General features: G+C 43.2%; 1 protein-coding gene across 2 annotated transcripts in view; it reads left to right on the forward strand.

Moving 5' to 3' along the window:
* Window positions 1–2,688: 2,688 nt before the first annotated feature.
* The window catches only part of TFDP2 (transcription factor Dp-2), a 46,350-nt gene continuing 28,834 nt past the window's right edge, over window positions 2,689–20,204 (forward strand). For both annotated transcript variants that reach the window (XM_058031073.1, XM_058031074.1), the window contains exons 1-3: window positions 2,689–2,785; window positions 13,612–13,705; window positions 19,281–19,347. In XM_058031073.1, coding sequence (XP_057887056.1) covers window positions 13,664–13,705; window positions 19,281–19,347 — 109 coding nt within the window. In that variant the 5' untranslated portion in view covers window positions 2,689–2,785; window positions 13,612–13,663. The remainder of the gene's footprint in view (window positions 2,786–13,611; window positions 13,706–19,280; window positions 19,348–20,204) is intronic.

Here is a 20,204-nt window from a genome sequence, read left to right on the forward strand (position 1 = left end):
CACTCACCAGTTGAAGAGAAAGAGGTTAGAACCATTTCCTGCCAATCTGTGGGGTTGTTGCTGGTCTGAGCTAAAGAGTACAAAGGTGTGAGCCCCTCTTGGAACAGAGGTGTGACAGTGAGTCAGGGAATCTGGCAGTGCTCTGACCCAGAGGTTGGGCAGTGTGTTAGTTTAAGGCTTCAAGGGGAGTCAGGGCAGGCTGAGCAGGAGAAAAGGGATGGTGGTGGAGAGGGAGCCTGTTTTGGGTTAATGTTTGTGCAGGTTATCACAGCAACCTGTGGACTGGCAGGAAAGCAGTAAAACTAGCAAACACTGAAAAGTGATGTACTGTGAAAGGGAAAAGAGATGGCATCTAGGAGGGATCTGACTGGCCACAGGGAGCAAGATGTGTTTAGGGCTGGGACACCAGATGGATTCTGGAGGGAGACACAAGAGCTTACTGCAGGGCAGCTGTAGCTGCTCAACCCACACCTTAGTGTGCCTAAAATCCCAGTTCTAAGGGTTTTTTTCAATGCAGCCTTCATTCTAGGGTAAAATGTGGGATTTGTGAAAGTTCTGAAAGACTGTGCATCGGTTTGGAATGTTACATAAGTAGCATACTTACACTCATGCAAGTTGGTCATTGTTTCACCACCTTCAGACTCAACTGTGTGTGAATATATATGTATAGATGTGTGCATACAGAGTTAGTCTGCAATTTGCTGCTGAAAGCAAATGCAAACTACAGCAGTGACCTTCCTTCTGTTTCTCCCTTTGGGGGCTATTTTTCATGTTCACAATCAGCTCCAGTATCTGACTTCAGCTCATCAGTGTTTCTTGCAAAGAAGTAAATAAACCAGTGAACCAAAAAGAGTTCTGTGAAGCCCAAGTGTCTTTATTGAGGCTGGGTTCAAGTATTTGTTTAGCTGTGGTAACTAATAATAGTGCAGTAAACCAGCCAACCTGGTTGTTTCTGGTTTGCTTCCTTTTGAAGGCAGTGTGTGCCTTCTGTCAGGGCGTGTGTCATGTTAGTGCCTGTGGCTGTACCTGTTAGAGGGGGCTCCAAGAGAATACACAATAGCTTGCATATTTCTGTTGCTTTTGTGAATGTATCTTGCTTTACGCTGCCAAATATTGAGAAAAGGTCTTGTTACATGTCATGGAAGTGTTTTATAGAGGATGAAAAGAAATTAAAATCACAATCTGCAAATTCCTAGGCACATGCAAGATTTTCAGTTGTAAACTGCCCCATTGCAATAAATACAAAGGTCTTGTTTGCTAATATTGCTAATATTCCTTAGACTGACATTTAGGAACTTGATTTTATAGGCTGAACACCTGGTTTTTTTTTGATGTTCCTTCCTTTTTTAGTGAAGGGGACAGGATTAAAAATATCTTTCTAGAGCATTTAATGTCTGTAATGCAAGAAAAACAGAAGTTTATCATGTTTGATCTTGTATATGTATGATCTGCAGGGATCTAAAGCACATAAATAGTGTTTGTGTCGCCATAAAACTTTTGCTCAGCTTGCTCAGTGGCGTTAAGCTGCATTTATGTTAGAGAAATATGCAAAGTGGGTAATGCGCGCCTTGGATGTGTGCCTGGCTGCACTCGAGAAGACTTAACAAATGTTGCATCGTTGCGTTGAATGGAACTAGTGCCGAGTTTATTTTTTTGCTCCCAGAAGTGCTTTCTATTTATATGGTCCTCTGTAAGAATGCGTAACCCTGCTTCGTTGAAACGGTTTTTTTAAAGCGCTAAGGAAACGTTGAAATCAAACACTTGTCAAGGCTTTTCCAAGGCGCCGAGCGGGGCCCGGGTTTCTGCGGCGGCGGCTCCCGGCTCCGGCAGGGCGGAGGTGCGAGGGCGCGGTCGCTGCTCGCCGGCCCCGCCGCGCTTTGTTGGCCCGGGCCCTTTGTTCGCAGGGGGAGCGCAGCAGGAGCCGGGCCCGGTGCACGGGCGGCCCTGGCCTCGCTCTGCCGCCGGCTCCCGCGCCGGGCCGGACGTTCCTGCAGCGCCCGCGGCGCCGAGCCCGCGGCGGGGCTGAACTTTGCATCCCGGGAGCGGCCCCAGCAGCTCCTCGCAGATAAGCGTCACGGCCGGCGGCCGCCGCCAGCGCGGCGCCGTGCGCTGTGTGTAAATACAGCCAGTCTATATTTCTGTGTTTGTGTATTTGTGTTTGTACGCTCCGCACCGCCCGCAGCACCTGGGCGCCGCCGGGACAGGTGCGGCCGCCGGGAGCCCTCGCGGGGATCGAACCCGCGTCCTGACAGCGGCCGGCGCGCGCTGCGAGGGAGAGGCGGCGGCCGAGGGTCCGGCCCGGCCACGCCCTTCCGCCCCGCCCCCCCCGGCCTCGGCCCGGTGGATTGGCGAGCGGTGTGTGTACACACACGGGTCGGGGCCAATGGCGCGGGGAGGGCGCCTGACGTCACGCGTCGCGGCAGCCAATGGGCGCTCCCGGCCGGCAGACGCCGCCAAGCTTGTGCGGGGGAGCAGGACCGGGTAGCGCTCGGCGCGGGGCGGGCGCGGGGGGGCGGCGGGGCCGGGCCGGGCCGGGCCGGGGGCGCTGCGGGCGCTGCTGCCGCCACGCACCGGGGGCCACCCGGGGGTCCCGGCTCCGGGGCCTCCTCGCCAGCGGCGAGTGCGCGGCGCCGGCCCGGCCGAGAGGCGTCGTCGGCGCGACTGGATCGCTCCTTGCCGCGGCGGCTGCCAAGGGACCGTCGCCGTCTCGTCGCCTCAGCGTCGATGTCTGGGCCCAGCCCGCGCTGCCGCCCGCCTTACCTTCCGTCCCTGTTCGGGCCTGCGGGTGAGCGGGGAGCGGGGGGCGGGTGTGGGGGGCCGTGAGGGGGAAGGGCAGCGCCTTTCTTCGGCGATCGGCGGCCGCCGCCCCCCCGTGCCCCGGGCGGCGCGGTCCCGCCGGCCCTGCCGCCCCCTCCCCGGTGCCCCCGGCAGCGCGGGCTCGCCCCACCTCGTTCCCCCCGGTGCCTCAGGCCGGGCGGACCCGGGAGGCCGGGAGCCGGTGCCCGACACCTGCGGGCGGGCCCGGGCGGCGGTGACAGCCGGGGCGCCTCCTCCATTGTGGGGCTGGGCCGCGGCGGGCGGTGCGGGCTGCGGAGCGAGCGGCGGCCCGGCCGCGGCCCCGGGGCGGGAAGGCACCGGCCGGGAGCCCGGCCCTGCTCGGCCGTGCCCCAACTTCGTGTCGGGGCGGTTCTCACCCGCCGCTCTTATCGGGACAGGGTCAGTCCGGCACAACAACAACAAAACTTCCCTGCCTGCCTCTTCCTGGGAGTTCCAGGCCTGCCCGGGCTTCCAGCTGTAAAGGGCTCCGCGGCAGAGGTGAACCCAGTGTAAACACCGTCTGCTGCAGCTCAGCATACAAACAATGGCAGGAAAATACGGAATAAGCAAACTTCCTTGAAATGTGGAAGAAAACCGCAAATGAGAGCGTGCTCCCTCATTGAGTAAAGGGGGATGCCGAGCTGTGTATCACAGCTTGTGCTGCTGTCCTCTGGAGAAAGGACTTTGGGTTTCATTTTCTCTCTAAGTTCTTGATTTGACAGAGAAAATGAATAGTTTTAATTGATTTGATATAATATGCCGGGTAAACATTTTTTGCAAATTATTTCTTGGTCAGTTTTCGTAATTCTGAAAGCAGTTCTATTCTTTTTTTGACTCTTAATTAATATGGCTCACAGTGACTGTTTTCAATTTCTATCAGTGATGTAGCTTAATTATGTTGACTAAAGGTAGTAAAATGTTGGAGGTTGTGTAGTGCTGTAACAAATTGCAACTTGATACAATCTTTGATTCAGAAATAATGTTATGCTGGTAAAAATGGATGCTGTTAAAAAAGAAATTAATATATTTTCTCTATTCCTTTACCCTTCCCAAATTCACCTCAGTTCTTTTGATTATATTATATCCTGTCATACACAAAAATGAATCTATATAAGTGTGGTGAGGACTGAGAGGAGCAGTGTTCCAGGGCAAATGCAGACCTGTGTTTCACAGCCCATATTTATGCCAATGCTCTGTATACTCACCCGTGGTTTTTATGCAGTGAAGTATTGAATTTCAGGAACTTCTGTTCAAACTAATGTGGAGGGTGTTAAATATAGCACTTTGAAAAATACATGGAGGACTAGGGGGAAGTTTGTGTTATAGAAAAGACTTTGCTGGAGAGGTGATCAAGAGGGAAAAAAGTCAACTTTTCTTTTGAAAAGTGTCTTACTGTGAAGCGAGTCTAGTGCCTCTAGAAGAGGACAGAGTAACAGGTCAAATGATTTAGTTCTATACTAGAAGAAAAAAAAATTATTAAATATTAATAGGATTGTCTCATGGGTGAATTCAAGAGTGATCTTATATTATTGTCAAATTATTTGGCTTTCTTTTAACCACTTCCTCTTTGCATAGCAAAAAGAAACCATTTGACTTGTACTATCTTAATAGAATTAATTTTACAGAAGACACACCAGTGAGAGGAATGCTGTTGATTGCTGCAGAGGGCTCTGGCTGGTGGGCTCCCTTTACAGAGTGGGAAGGTGCAGTTTTCAGAAGAGCATCTTGGCAGCAGCCCTTCAGTGTGAAAGGCACAGGCCAGTACCCAGCTGGGCAGCAGCAGTGCAGTTCTGCAGGGGATGGCAGCAGGACAAGAGCATTCCTTATCTCTGGCTGCTCTTGTCTGTGCTGGACAGCACTGCAGAGACCTCTGGTGCATCTGGACACACTTCCTGAGCAGTTGTGAGCACCCTCCCCGTGAAGATCTTTCAGTAGCTTTGGCTAAAATTGTTAAAGGTTTAGTGAAGAAACAGGGACCAAAATTCCAGCATTCCATCCTCTTCAGGGTGTGCAGACCCTGCCACTGTGCCTTTGAAAGCTGAATGTGTCTCTCTAAATGCAATGTAGAGTATAGAATACAGTGACTTGCATGGTATGAAGGGAAGCTCCTGCAGCCCATCCTGTGTAGAGAGAAATATTTAAATTTCTGTATCCTCATGTGGAGCAGAATGAGTTCTAGTCATAGCCAGTCTAATTCAGTTCTTGGAATTGCATTTCTTCTGGTGTGCTACCTTAATGTAATGTTCTTAGGGCTGTCTCTAAAGAGTGATAATTTCTTAAATTGTTTGTTTTTTCGTGTTTTGAGTGTAATGGTGTAAGACTTTCTCCACTGCTTTTCCAGTTGTATTCACTGTACATGACTCTTGATGCACCAACAGTGAATCTTAAAATAGGGAAAATCAGCTGTCTGTTCTGCTGCAAGGAAATACACTTGTGGGTTTTTTTGTGCATAAAGCCAAGAAACCACTGGAATCAGATGGGTTGGTCACAAAACTTTAGGTATTAAGTGAAAAACAGCCCCAATGTCTTGGTGTGGCAATGGGACAAACATGGTGGAGCTGAGGGCACAAATCCCACAATGTCTGTGGTGGGATCTGAGAAACCAGGAATATGCAAGGGAATATTGTAAGAGGAGCAGGTGTGCTAGGGAGAGAGAGTTTTGTAGAACTTCCTGGACTGATTCTTCATATTGTTTTTAACATCCAGTATTAGAATGAAGTGAGTTCTTTTTCCCCCCATTATTTGATTTGTAGACCATGACTCTTCTGCAAGGGTCTGAGGCAGTAGTGAGTGATCTTATTTTCATAGTTTCATTAAAGGAGCTCCTTTGCTCCTTGGTCGGATGTCCTGTGTGATAGTTTCCAATAAAGGGCTTTACAGACTGCTCAAATTTACTTTTATGCTTTTCAGTATTTATAGCATAAAAATCAATCTAAGCAAAACTGCAGGCCTACAATAGTTCAGTTTGTAAGACCACTGTAATGGAACAAAAGCACAGCTTTGTAGGATATCCTACTTCTGGGGAAATACAGAACAGTAATTAAATGAAAAAAGATGATGTTTGAAAATAATTTGAGGTCCAGCTATTCACTTAGTACTGTTGAAGAAACTCTGCCTTTCAGAACACGGTGTGCAAAATCCACAGCCTCCTGTGAAGCCATTTGTGAGGATATTTGTATTTACTGAAACCTAAAGCAACTCCTGGGTTTTTGTAGCACGTGAAAAATAATGCTTTAGCCAGCTCACATCCAGAATTGGCACAGTTTCATTCTTTCTGACTTGATAATGTCCAAAAGAGAAGGCAACTTGATTTTTGGTAACTTCCCAAATCATTTAAGCATGAATTCTAAAAGGGGTTTCTTTAGAGGTATCTTTGAAGGCATTATCCAGAATTGTCACAGCACTGGGATCTTCCTGGTTTACAGTCCATAGGATATTTGACTGACATGACCAGCCAGGTTTTAACATGACCTGTAGAAATCATCCACTTTATAAAGGTGATGTTGTCTTCACTGGTTTTGTGTTATTTCAGTCAGTGGATGTGCCCTGACCACCAGGTTTTAATGGCAGCTGAGGCTGCTTCTGTTCTTCTTTGCTAGCAGTGAATGGAGTGCCCAGGTCCAAACCATGGAATTTTTGTTAACATCTAGAGACCAAACTCCATTTGGGAATGTAATTCTGGTCTTGCAGCTCAATTTATTTTTTCCTGTGGAGCTTAGCGTATGCTCCTGTTTGTTTTGTGTTTGGCAAGGCAGGTTTCTCCTGTTCCATCAGGTTCCTGCTGCTGCCAGATTTGTGTTGGTTTGGGTGGGAATAGCAGGTGATTCAGTTGTGGCTCACAACCTCTTTAGTGCTTTTGCTGAGTCCCTCACTGACCTCTCTTGGGTGATTGTAACATCTGGCTGGGTGTATGGGAAGGTTAATTTGATAGGAATTCATAATCCATTTACCCATGGGTGGTGTACACAAATATGTTCTGTGTGAATAAGGGACCATTTTAATTTACTGTTTTCTTACTTCAGATTTCAGGGTGGGAAAAAAAAAATAAAGTCAGAAAGAAATTAGCAGGTTGCAACAGGTACTCAGTGTCTTTAGGGCTGTGAATTTTAGTTGTGTAGAGGAATTCTTTGATTTGGTCGCAGCTATTATAATGCTGTTTGTGGGAATTAAAGCCAATATATCAGTAGCTGCTCATTAAGGCTTGTAAATGCCAATGCATTGACATACTGAAAGTCACTTGTGAACTGTAATGGTCATCCAAGAATATATGGTGGTAACATGACCAGTAATTATGGATGAGATTAGAAACTGCAAGTGAAAGTGAGCTTATGTCCTCAGAGTGAAATAAGAAACCGTGTGTGCATGGGCTGTCCATTTCTGGGAGGGAAGGAGTTAGGTAACTTCCTTTTGTTATGAACTTGACCTTGAGATTTGAGGAATGTGAGAAATATATTGCTGTTCTCTTGAAGGTGCAATCAGCTTATTGTAAACTTCAGTTTATTTAAAATTCGACTTGCAATTGCAAATACATTCCAACATTTTTTTAGATCAATAAATTCATACCAACAACTAATAAAATTTCAAGCTGTGTATTGATTTGGTATAACAGCAGACTTCTGCTCTCTGTCAAAAGCAAATTATTATCCTGCTTCTTGCTGAATAAGAAATTGAGGAAGCTGTGATCTGGAGACAAACATAGCCCCCTTCCTAATGAATTTTTGAAGCATGCACACACCCCAGTGAATTCTTCAAAAGCACACAGTAGTCTTCATATGAACAAGCCATATGCAACCTGTTGTCACATTTCAATCCATAAGTAAACTTTGAGGGATCGTGAATGCTTTTTTCCAGAAATGAGCTGGTCAGTCAGTGGCCAGGTCTGAGGGTGGGTCCTGTCCTGTGCACAGCCTGAGGTGGCCCTGGGAGCTCTCAGGGCTCACAGCATTTGGAAAACTTTCCTGTAGCCCCTGTCAGCCCACTGTTGGAGCTGTGGCACTATTGGAGCTGAGGGGCTCACTGAGGGGCCAGGCAGCAGTGGGAGCTGCTGAGGAAGCAGCTCTGGGAAGGAGGGGAAGGTGGAACCAGTGGGTAAAGGTCCCTTGTAGCAGGGGTGGGGTCTCAGAGCAGTGCAGGATATTTCATTGAACTGTGCCCTTCAGGTAACGTTGGGTGCTGTAATCAGTATTTGTGAGCTTGTTCATCACCAGAAAAATCCCTTTTTGCCTTTGCACCAAATTATTATTAAAGAAGTATGAAATTTTAGTAACCTTTACCCTTTGATGTACACTGTTATAATCTTTGACCCATGCAAGAGTAGAGTTAAATAACGGCATTAAACTAGAGTAAAGCTTCTAGCAAACTATGAGGAAAATGGAAGAAATAGCTACTAAGTCTTCATAATCAAGTTTTTTGTTGCCATATAACTTGGTGATTTTTAATTAAATGCAAATGTCAAATTATCTTCTGTTCATTGAATGTTAAGATCCTTCCAGCTGCACAGTGTAGCCAAAAGTAGATCTCAACAGTGTGGTTAAACATTTCCATATATTTGTCAATACACTGGTAATTCTGGAAAATTTTAAATATCAAAATTAAAACTTACAAAACCAGGTTAATATCTAGAGCATTGTCTAGAGCATATCATACAGGGTATGGGCTGGTGTTAGGAAGAAGCTGGTGTGAATCTCAGTAGACAAAAAGATGCTGTTTTCAGCTGAGCTTGATTGAAAGAGGAGCCAATGTATTCTTGGCAATGCACAAACACCATCTTACCATGGCATTTTACAGTCATCACATAAATCACTACATTTTTTTTCAAATGTCAATCCATTGTGAAAATGAAATTTCTTCAGGCAAAAATGTGTTTGTGAAAATACAGTGTGCTGTTTATTCTGAAAGGAAACTGTACCTACTTCTTACTACTGAAGCAGGAGACTCCCAAGTGTTGTGCCTGTGTAGTAGTCAGCTATGGGCTAGGAACCCAGTGAGAGACCAAAAAATGAACTTACAGAATAGATTGTCTGCTTTAAAAAAAAAAAACCCTGCAGCTAAATTTCTCTTAATTCCAAATTTATCTTGGTAGTGATAAAAGTTGTCTATAAATCTCAAAAAGACATTTTAGATCATGCGTGAAGTGTGCATGAGTGTTCCCCCCTGTGCCGGTGTCCGGCCCTGTGTACTCTGTCTTGAATGACAGTAAGCTGGTTTGGGGAATTAAAGGAGCCTTCAAAGGTTCAAGTGCTTGGGAATTATTCCACATGTTTAATGAAAGTTCTCCTTATTTGGACAGTAAGAGACCTGCTCCACCCCCTGATTTAGAAGGAAGCCGTGGGTGTTGGCCCCGTAGCTCCGTGCTGGTGCTGGCGCTAAGGAGCGAGCCTGAGGAGCAGCCAGGCCCAGGCTGGAAATGGGACCCAGCGCTGGGCAAGCAGCAGAGCTTGAGGGTCAGCATGCAGTTGAATGAATGGAGACCCTGAGCACTTTCAGCTAGGACAGGGTTTGAATCCAGCTTTGGATTTTCTTCCCATGTTACATGTTCTTCTTGCTCAGACCTGTCTTCATTGCTGGGATTCAGGATATTGAGTAGCCTCCATCAAACAGTGCTTCTTCTAGTCATGTATACATGTACAGTCATATACTGTGTGCATTGGTAGTAAATAATAGGTACAACAGTGAGTAAATACAATAAATAGTGGCAGTAATTGGGCTGTAGCATTTGTAGCATTTGTAGCACTCTGAGTCCCGAATGGGATCCGATTCATTTGTTGCCTCAGTATTTGCTACATTAAGTCCTTGAGGGGACATTTGCTTTTAGCAAACCACACGGGTTGGTGGATCTCCCTCATGGGGCTGAAGTGCTACAGTTTATACTCATTGAACTTGCAGGAATGCCTGCTCTGCTTTTCCAAGTTCTTGGTGCTGTGTAAACTTGAGTCATAATTACTGCTGTTGCCAGGAGGTGTCAGTTAATTTTTTCTGATGATACATTGGCATTTTGCTCGATCTTAACTACATGATGAGATCTTCACTTTCAGTTTGGGTTCAGGTAGTTTTATCTTTCATTTGGATCTAGGTTTGAAGCAGTAATGCTCATTTCCTTTTTGTGTTGTATAGTTGGGACAACTTCTGTGTTTTGGATTCACAGTCTGCAGCCTTTTAACTCAAATAAAGGTGATTAAACAATGGCACTTTTAAACGGAATACTCTTCTCAAATTATTTTATTTTGTTAAAATTTGTAATATCCTTCAGTGGTCAAGTCAGACTTGATTTGTTCTGTCTCTCTAACCACCTTGTCTGTTATCCACTAGGAGTGTTTTGAAGGCATATGGTTCCTCACAGTAAAGGCTGGAAAAATAAGTTGTGATACCTGCCAGACCTTCATCATGCACATCATGGTGGGAGTTCCTTTCAAGGGCTTCCTTAGAGCTACTTTCTAATGTTTTTTTCAAAATAAAAGTTACTGTGTGACAGCTGAAGGCGGTGACTTATTTCCCATCCTGTGTATGTGACTTGTTGAATAAATACCTTGGTTGGCTTTTTTGAAGAGCTTCATTGAGTGACAAGCTGGATGTTATATGGCATTCTTGTCTTGGGTTTTTTTAGGGATTTTTTGTTGTTTGTTTTTTTTTTTAAAGGAGTTACATACTGAAATATGTTTTAGGAACAAGCTGGAGAAACATGTCCTGGGAGCAGGTGGATTTCTGATGAGTACTTAATTCTGAAATTTTACTGATCTGAAAACTTGAGACACACTGAAGCAGCATATGTGTAACAGGTGGTCTAAGCCATGGAGATCTGTGCATAAATTAGTGGTTTAAAACTGAGCCTGTACTGATTAATAAGGAGTCTTTTTGTTACTGCTGTCTTCTGAAATCAGCCTTGTAATAGTTGAAAGTTAGTACTATGGAGAGGGATATGAAGAGTATAAATTGCTTTCTTGTGGGAAGACTGGTGTTATACAGGTTTCTTTTTCTTGAAACTCATCACACTTTTCTCTCAGCTGACCCAGTTACCTGGAATAATTTTCACTTTGCAATACTGTTTATCAGGTAAATGAGGAAAGGCACTCCTTAGTGGTGATAAAAATCATTCTAGTATACTAAAATATCTCTTTTTTCAAACTTTTCATGTGTTCTGTAAAGACTTTTCATCATAACAATTAAGGTGATTGTCCAATAGTTGTCTTCTTTTGTAGATGTTTATACTGATGTAATATTACATAAATGGCACTTTCTGTGGGAACTGGCCTCTGGCACTGAGGAGAATCTTTGCATGGTGCTGGTCCAGGTGAGGGCGTGACTTGTACTGATCAAATTTTAGAAGAGAAACCAGGGTAAGTTTGGTAAAGCAGAGAACAGACTGTTATGTTATGGGGTAATTTAAAAATAACACTGGACAATAGATAGAAAATAAACATAAAAAAGAATGCAATGTTATTCTGCAGATAACTGTTTTCTGTTCTGCACTTTGTTGTGCTGGGATTCAGCTTCAAAATCACCAAAACATCAGAATAGATTTGGCATTTAACTCGTAGCTAGAGTAGGTACAGATAAAACTCCTGGACTGTTTTGCTGTAACTAGAGCTTGATTACCTGGGCTTCTGTAAATTTCATGCTCAAACTGGCTTTTTAATATCAGTGGCATAAGTGATTAGAAAATATGTTCTAAAAGAAGCTACAGCTCAGAGTTTGCAAAGTCAGGCAGTTTGATTGGCTCCTTGTACCATACAATATGTGACCAAAAGGCAGTTTTATGGGAGTGGATTATAAACCAAGACTTAGCTTATGAAGGGACAAATGTAGTTCAAAAAAAGCAATCTTTGTGTCTCATGTGCTCTGGGCTCTGTCTTTATGCACTTCATTTCAGTAGAAACCAGCTAAAGAAGAAAAAAGGTTGAGTTTTATGTTTTTCTGTCTGTGTGGTGCATGCACATGCAGCAACCGGGAATGAAGAAAATCTCCATTTTGAGGCCATCTGTGTCGGTTCTTTTGTCTGAACCTGACAAGAGGTCATGGCAGATGGTGGGGTCACAAAGTCTGGCTGCTGGGGCTTGACAAAATGTGTTCATAAAGCTGGAAGAATCCCAACTGTTCTTACTGGCTGAGGAGCATTGTGGCAAAGGACTGTAATAGTTTATGGACAATACCTTCTGCATCATTAGGCTTGACAGCAAATAACTTGTCGTGATGAACCTAGTTTGCTTATCTGCAAATAAGTTAAAACTGCTCAGCAATTATGCTCTTAACTACATTTTATTGGAGTGAATTACTTGTAAAGCCTCTTAAAGAGAGGGAGGTCAGACTGCAACGGGAATTTTGGCCAGAGCTCCAGATGATGGATTTGGAGAGTTCATCTGCAGGGGTCAGAAATGTGAAAAAAGAACAGGCACCAAAGATCATAATTTTCAGATGCATTGCAAGAATTCAGTATTTGCTCCTTGCCGTGACCTCTGTAGTTTATGGCTTCAGGTTTCAGGATTACTGCAGATCCAGTAGCTCCTTTCCCCAGGGTGGGAATAGATACCTCTTTGTAGTATCTTCTCTAAAGCCAGAGAAAAATTTGTATTATTTTCTTGGATGTTTTGTGGTGAAACTAAAATGTCCAACTTTTCACAGGAGAATGTCTTAGTAGATCTGTGTGGTGTTCACATGCTGGAGTAACTGCTTAATTATGGCTGCAATAAAGGGAGGCACCAAGGAAGATAAGTACAACTCAGGCAGCAGGAAGTGGAGGACGCCTCTAAGCTGAATAAACCAAGAAATGTGTAGAAACAAACAGCCTAGAATTTAAAATTCTCTGGGTTATCCAAAACTACTAAAGCAGTGATGGGAAGTGATGGTAGAGTTCCTCATTGGTTGCACACACTACTGGAACAACCCCTGGCACTTTCCTGGAGGGAGATGAAGGCACTGGCCATTCTCAAACTTGACATAGTTTAAAATACAGAGGAAATGGCATAAATTGCATCCTACTTATGTAGCTGGTGAGTTCTGCTGTAAATGGTCATGAATCCTCTTTGATAAGTGGTTCAGGTGTCTTCCTAATTTTACTGAATTGATTCCACACTTCAAAGTGTGAGCAGTTCTCTCTCTCTCTCATTCATCCAAATGCAATTCAAATGTCTTTTGTAGTCCATTTTTAAACTGCAAGTAATACTTATAAAGTACTTTCAAGATACCTAAACAATTTATCAAGTTAATTCTATCTTTAAGATGGTTTGTGTTGACAACATTGATTTGTAACTTTTCTTCTGTTTGCTGTAAGGCTTCTGGAAGCTTTCATTTAAAAAATAAGTCACTTTAAACTATTTTTGGTGTACCAAATTTTTTATTTTTTCCTGGAATTCTAATATTATAATTCTAACTATACAGGCTTAATAAAAAAGCATGAAAATATTTAAAAGATTATTTAGAGCTGAATTCTTTTTTCTTGCATGTTTCCTAAAAATTCTGAATGTTTTCTGTTTTTTCTGCACATATATTTGATTAAAAGTCTTCTCTGTTGTTGGCTAAAGAGACAGTGGAGAGAAGTAATTCACTTTTTAAAGCCAATCTGCATTAAATGCAAAAATTGCATGGTTTTAATGATAAAACTCTAGTAATGATATAACATGGTTTGCTAGCACATTAATGTAGTCAGGCCTTTATGTAAGTTGGGCCTTATATATAGGATTTCATCTCTGCCTGTTCCAAGCAATGACTATTTTCAGAATCTCTGCAGAACCTGACTATTGTGGTGATTATTTTCTCAGAAGCTTGGGTTTCAACTAAGGTATTTCATTAACTGTCTTGCAGGATGTTCATTTTAAAGATTCTGTGAGGATGAAAAGGGATCTCTTATGGCTTTATGAAATATAGAGCAATACTGTCTGACATGACGGCAAAAAATGTAAGTATGATCTTCAACATGTGTTACTGTTCATGTTGGCATTCTGCCACTCACTGCTGACTTTCAGAATTGTGTGCACAAATAGAAGAAATCAATCACAAAGACCTTCAAGTTCAGAAATCTTATCTGATTTTTGTATACCACAAATATGTACCCATCATCTTCTGCAGTATTTTGATAAATCTATACTGGTTAGAAGCTCTTGAGCATGTGGAGTTTAGTTGGTCAGATTGATAACTGAGGCAATGTTTTATGCTGTTTTCATATTGATCCATGCAGGTCCCTTCCAACTTGAGATATTTTGTGTGTCTGTGATCTCTCTAACATTTCTTCAAACCTATGTGAAAGCTGCACATTTTGTTGAATCTTCTCACCTTTGCACCTCTGTAAAATCCTTCCACGGAGTCTGAATCTCAGATCTGAAGAAAAAATGGAAGGACTGCATATTATTTAGCTGCTGTTGGTACACTCTTGGTTTCTAGAAGGCTGGAGGCCTTCTGGTTCCTTTGCCTGCTCATTACCCAGCCTGCAGTGGTGTCTCAGGCTCTATATTTGACTCCTCTATCCTGAGTTCTGAGGAAGCTTATGAAATGTCTTAACATCCTGACCTTAATTTTCTGCCTAATTAGCTGTGCTTCCTGAGGTACACAGCTTGTGTAGAGAACAGTTCTGGTTAATCCTGGTGATCAGTGAGTTGAGGGTGACTTTGGGCCCTGGGCAATTTGCCTGTTGACATCCTGCATTCTATTAAATCTGAGTGGGTTTAGGAGCCAGCACCACCAAAGAAGTGCCCCTCAGTGAAAGTGCAGGTAGCCCAGGATTGTGCTCTGTTCAGTACCTGCAAAAGCTTTTGTGCATATTGGGTTAGATTGGTGCCAATGACATAGTTTGGTTAAATTAATTCTCAAGTGTTGGAAATTTCTGTTGGCTTTATTAAAAGCTTCATTTGGTGTGTGGTTCCAGGCTTTGGGGTGTCTTATATCTCACTTTTTGGCTCAAGTTTACCAAGACATAAAATAAACTGATGTGTATGAGCAAATGTGTAATGAGCAAAGCCCTTTGCTCATTATTTCATAGGTCATATTTATCTCTAGTCCAAATAAATAATTCTACTGTTGTATGTGGGACAGCTGCACAAATCCAGGTCATTTGTGGCTTTGACCTTTTGTTTGATGCAGTCAGAGGATAAATACCAATCCCAATAAAATCCATGGAGTGCTGTGTAATAGTCATGGAGCGGCTGGAAGGGATTTCAGGAGCCCATCTACTCTGGGGTTTGTGTAAAGCTCTTTGACACTGAACCCAGCTCCTTGGTGCTTTGTTCAGGCTCCATCAGGGCTTTGGGGTCTGAAAACCTACGAGGAGAGACATGACATTCACTCTGGGTAACCTACTCTTGTTCTCAGTACAGAAATACAATTTTGTTGTTTACTTCAGTACAACGCTATGGTTACTTTAGAGAAGAAATATTTTATTGGTATGCATGCTTTGAAATTTTGCATGTCAAAATGATGCAAACGTAGTCAGATACCTAATATTTATGGGTTTATGTTAAAAAAATCAGCTGCTGTGGTACAGATGGATGTAGGACTCAGTTTTCATGTTTACCTGTTCATGTGGTGGTCATATGCTTTCTGTCATTGGCAGCACTTGTTAGGGTTTTCCCAACCTTGGTTACTCAGAATTGCTGTGGTTACTCAGAACAGTGCCAGCCCTGGTGTTTCCTGGTGCTGTTAGAAGGTCATAATGCTTCTTAATCTGCAGAGTTGCAGGGGTTAGATTCTGTATATGCCTGGGGGTTTCTGCAGCTCAAAATCTGTTTCAAATGTGAGGTTAATATTTGTTAGTGTCAGAAATGATCTGCAGAGTTGAGGGAGAGAGCTTCCTTCTGAGAGTACTTCCATCATTTTCCTTTATGTTGAAGCATCAAGGAAAGGAAATTTTAAAGTGCTGGAATTTGAGCATCTTTCAGGAAACTCTTGAAGGGTTTCTGTCAAATCTGGAAGCTGCCACCTCTGCATTCTGCAATCACTGCAGGCTCAGCTGGGCATGTGTGTGCTCCTGCTGCATCACAGCAGTGCAGTGAGCTGTGCCTGGAATGCCACAGCTGGAATTTCCACCTTGCAAGAAGCTGTGTTGAACAGTCTCCTGTCCAGCCAGCTTGTGCTTCAAGCACATGCCAGAATGTTCCTGGAGACTGGATGTGTGTGCAAGATGAAAAACCTTCCCCATCACTGCTTTTCCTTCCTAACTCTGAGCATGTGGTGGGAAAATTATCCAGGCTGGGCTCACTGCTCATGTTCTTTAAACACCAGACCCTTTCTGGTAACTGTTTGTGGAATATTGTTTGTGGCTAATTTGACCTTCCTTAGAAAACTAATCCGACCAAAGAAGTGATGAATAATAAAATGCTGAATATAAGTTCTCTTGGAAAAAAGATGTTTATATGCTTGCCATATACATTGTAACCAGATGTAATTCACATCACCCTGTCCAACTGGGTTATTTCATTCTTTACTTATAAAAGAAAATGTGGGATTTTTTCTTCCATGTTTTGTATCTCCTTTCCCATTGGTCCTTCAGGTAAAAAGACACTAAAACAGTATTAACAAATGGAGGGGAAAAAAAGAGCAAATACTGGTGGTAAATTTTAGTTTAGTTTACTCAAACAAATGAGTGGTATAACTTCAGCAAGTTTTTTGAATAAGACTGTTGGTTATTGATTATGAAGTTATTTGTCAGTGCTTCTCAGAGGGTGGCTCTTGCCATAGATGAGGTCAGTGGAATGGCTGTGATGTTCTCTTGGCACATTCAGCATGGAGGGAGCTTTCACTGCTGAGGGTGCTCACAGTCACTGCCCAGCCAGGCAGGGGAGAGGGCTGAGCTGCACGAGCTGCTTGTGGCAGCTGGCCCCTCCAAGACTCTGCCTGGGACTCTTCCTTTCCCCTCACCCTGTTTGGAAACTTAGTCACCCAACAGGAAAGGCAAACCCACCTCTAAGATATTTAGTAGTGTGCAAAGGCCTGCCAGGTCCTTTCTTCATCTTCCATCGTGGCTGGGTTCCATGGCAGAGTCCAGCTCCTGCCATGCCCAGTATTCCAGGCACTCTGGGCCAGTGTTATAAAGTAGAAATACCACAGGAGCAGTACAAAAAGTAACAAATGATTCCAGTTAAGCATTGGATTGTGTACTGGTTTCAGTTTAGGAGTTGTTACAGTTCAAGATTCCCAAAAGCAGTGTGTGGTCTGTCTCAGGTAACAACGTGGCCTGAGACCTCTTGAACACTGAGATGGAATCCTATGAAGGTCTTGCTGTGCTGCAGTATTAGAATGTTCCATCACACATTGCTTCTTCTGAGGACTTAGGATCATTCTTCTGCAGGAGAAACAAATTCCTTTAGATCTGTCACATTTCTCACTTCAGTTCTCATAAAATTCAAGTTTGTTTTCAAGCTCTTCTAAACTTAGATACAAGGATTATAAAATTGAGAAAAGTGCTGCTCTTTATAAATGTGCTACTAGGATCATTGTAATGAAAACAACATATTTCTGTGCAAACTGAAGTTCTGTAACTGTGTCATTTGGATCACTGAAGTACAACATACACACAAAATCTTTCAGAGAATTAAATGTGGAAGTTAGAATTTTCATTCTGACACTGTATATGTATGTCATCTTCAGTGTTTGATTAAAACACTGATCTGAATTAACAGGGAAATGTACAGTTGTAGATCTAGAGTGAATGTTCAATTGTGAACACATTCCAGTGCTGTCTTTGAAGATGTTCCTTGTAATCCCTTCTCTTGGAATGAGTTGAGGCCCATAATCTAACATGATATTTATCCCTGTGGACCCCTATTCTTTCCCTGAATTTAAAATTTCTCCTATTGGTGTTCTAGTTGCTGCAGAGGCAGGCAGGGCTCCTGGGAGAAGCTGACACAGTTGTTGGTGTGAAGGCAGCAGAGGTGTGAGCCAGCAGTGCAGCCTCTTGCCCTGGCTGGGCCTTGCAGAGCTTTCCCCTGTGCAGTTCCCAGCTGTGCCAGCCTCTGTAAACATCTCCTCAAGAGCACATCCCCAGGGAGGAGCCTCAGTGGCCTCTCCCCACACAAGGAGTGTTCTTGTGCCCATCACAGGAGATCCTGGAGTGCTGCTCTTCTCCTGGATGTGCTGCCAAACCTGCTAAGGAGACGTTGTGGTTTGTTTTTGTGTCTTCCTCCCCTTGCCCTGCTGCAGCCCGGGCCCTGCCAGCCCTGCTGCATTGCTGCTGCACCGGTGCCACCTGCTGGGAGACAGCCCTGCCGTGGAGGGACAGTGGGACAGCCTGTGACACAGCCCCTGGGGACAGCTCAGACAGTGGGACAGCCTGGGACACAGCCCTGGGGACAGCACAGACAGTGGGACAGCCTGTGACACAGCCCCTGGAGACAGCACAGCAGCCCAAGCTGGGAGTGAGGAGGCTCTGGCTGGGTGTGCCAGGAAGGGCAGGGAAGGGACACTGTGACAGTGACAATGCCTGAGATAAACTGAGGGCTGTACTGAGCATCTCGAGGGGTTTGTTCATGGGAGCCATCACTGAGCTCATTTGGGCAGTGTTCTACTATCAGAGTAGTGCAGCAACAGTTTATCTTCTCACATGTCTCCTGATGGGGAAAAAATTTAGTAGAAGTATTTTCAAGAGTGTCACAAAGCAGTGTGGGCAGATTTTCCCCTACAAAAATTATCTGCTGAATACTGAGAGACTGAATGCTCATAGGAGATATTCTTTTCTCTTGTGTAGTTTATTTCAGTTAAGTTTAATTTACCTAAAATTAAATGATGCTCTGACAGGAGTATATTAAAAATTCTTCAAGTGGCCCTAGCATAGGTTCCATTATTGCTACATACATCTGTAAAATAAAGCAAAATGTTTGATCCTTCATAATATGATTGCCTTCTTTTAACTTGGATAGTGGAACCCTTTGTCCCAATGATTTACAGAAGTACTCAAATTTTATAATATTTTAAAAAGAGGTTGGGATATGAGGGATTTCCCATCTCTTCCTTCCTCATCCAGGATGATCTTGTATTTTTCAGTACAAGCTACACCTTCCTATGCTTTGTGTGCATGCTGAAGTCTGAGTTGCACTATTCTGTCTGTATCAGCTTGAAGTTTTCCATGTCTCCAGTAACTTCCCCTCAGTAAGTCAGTGTATCTCTGAAGCTGGGAATGTGTTTAGAATGCATCAATAGTCACATACCTGTAGACTGTGGGCACATTTCTGTTGTTAGGGGTGGCAGCTGCTCCCTTCACTTGGAGGGGATGGTGCCTTACACCATCATAGCCAGAATGGCTGCTTGGGTCATATGTAGTACACAGAATATTCAGGGTGGTTTTTAGGTAACAGCTTAGTTAAAAGCAAACTTTCCAAATGTCCTGGATACCTTGCCTTGAGTCTCATGCACTTGTTAGACTCTGCTGTCCATAGGATTATGCTGTTTCATTATGCAGAAAGTTGCTTTCATAATATTGTTAGTTTCATGTTAGAAAGCATAGAAAGGTTTATCCTATTTTAATACTTCAAAAATGTTTTATTCAGGTTGGTGTGACTTCCACAAATGGAGACTTGAAAGGATTTATAGATCAGAACCAGAGTCCAACAAAAGGTAAGAGAATTCTATTTGATACAGACATTAAGACTTATTTCACTGCAATATATGATTGACTCACATTTGGGTTACTCAGAATTTAAATGTTCAAAATATATTTCATACATCCCCACCTGTAGTTGTTTAATATCAACATGTAAGTGTCAGTAGCAAAGATGGGAAGGTCTTCAGGATTTCAGAGGGGAAAATAAGGTTTAGTAAAAATAATAAGAGGATAACATAAGCCCCTTTTTTCATTCCTTGATGGTGAATAATATGCTGAATTTCCCAATTTCTAGCCCACCCTTAAAGTTTCCTTAATCTGTTGTAGTCAAAATGACAGAGAAGGCTAAGCATGATGTCATACTTCTTTCTAAATGTTCTGCACAATTTACAATAATAATTATGTTTTGTCCTGTCCTGTTTTATCTTAGCACTTGTAGATTAATCACTTTTGACTCAAAAACAATTTATGATCAGTCATAACAGCTATGGTATTCCAGTAAAATAAACCCCTTATCTATATTAGAAAACTCAAGGATTTGCAGTTCAGGGAACATTTCAATCAACCTTTCCAAGTAAATACTGGTGTGCTGTTATCCACTGCAATAATCCAATGCATGTAGTAGCAGGAAGGTTGATTTCTGGCTGATGCCATCAAACCTAAGAGACTGAAAAATTGAGACAACTAAACAGAAAATGGCTGGAGCTACAGTATCTTCCTCGTTTTCTAAATTTTGCAGAACATGACAGACTGGTGGAGGCCTTTGAGAATTATTTATTGCACATTGTGCTTTATTGTTTTGTGATTATTGTGCTGTGATGCTAGGGAAAAAGACTAAGTGCAACATTTTCAATAATTTCTGAAGCAAGCA

This window comes from Melospiza georgiana, chromosome 10 (assembly GCF_028018845.1).
Source record: "Melospiza georgiana isolate bMelGeo1 chromosome 10, bMelGeo1.pri, whole genome shotgun sequence".
NCBI lineage: Eukaryota > Metazoa > Chordata > Aves > Passeriformes > Passerellidae > Melospiza > Melospiza georgiana.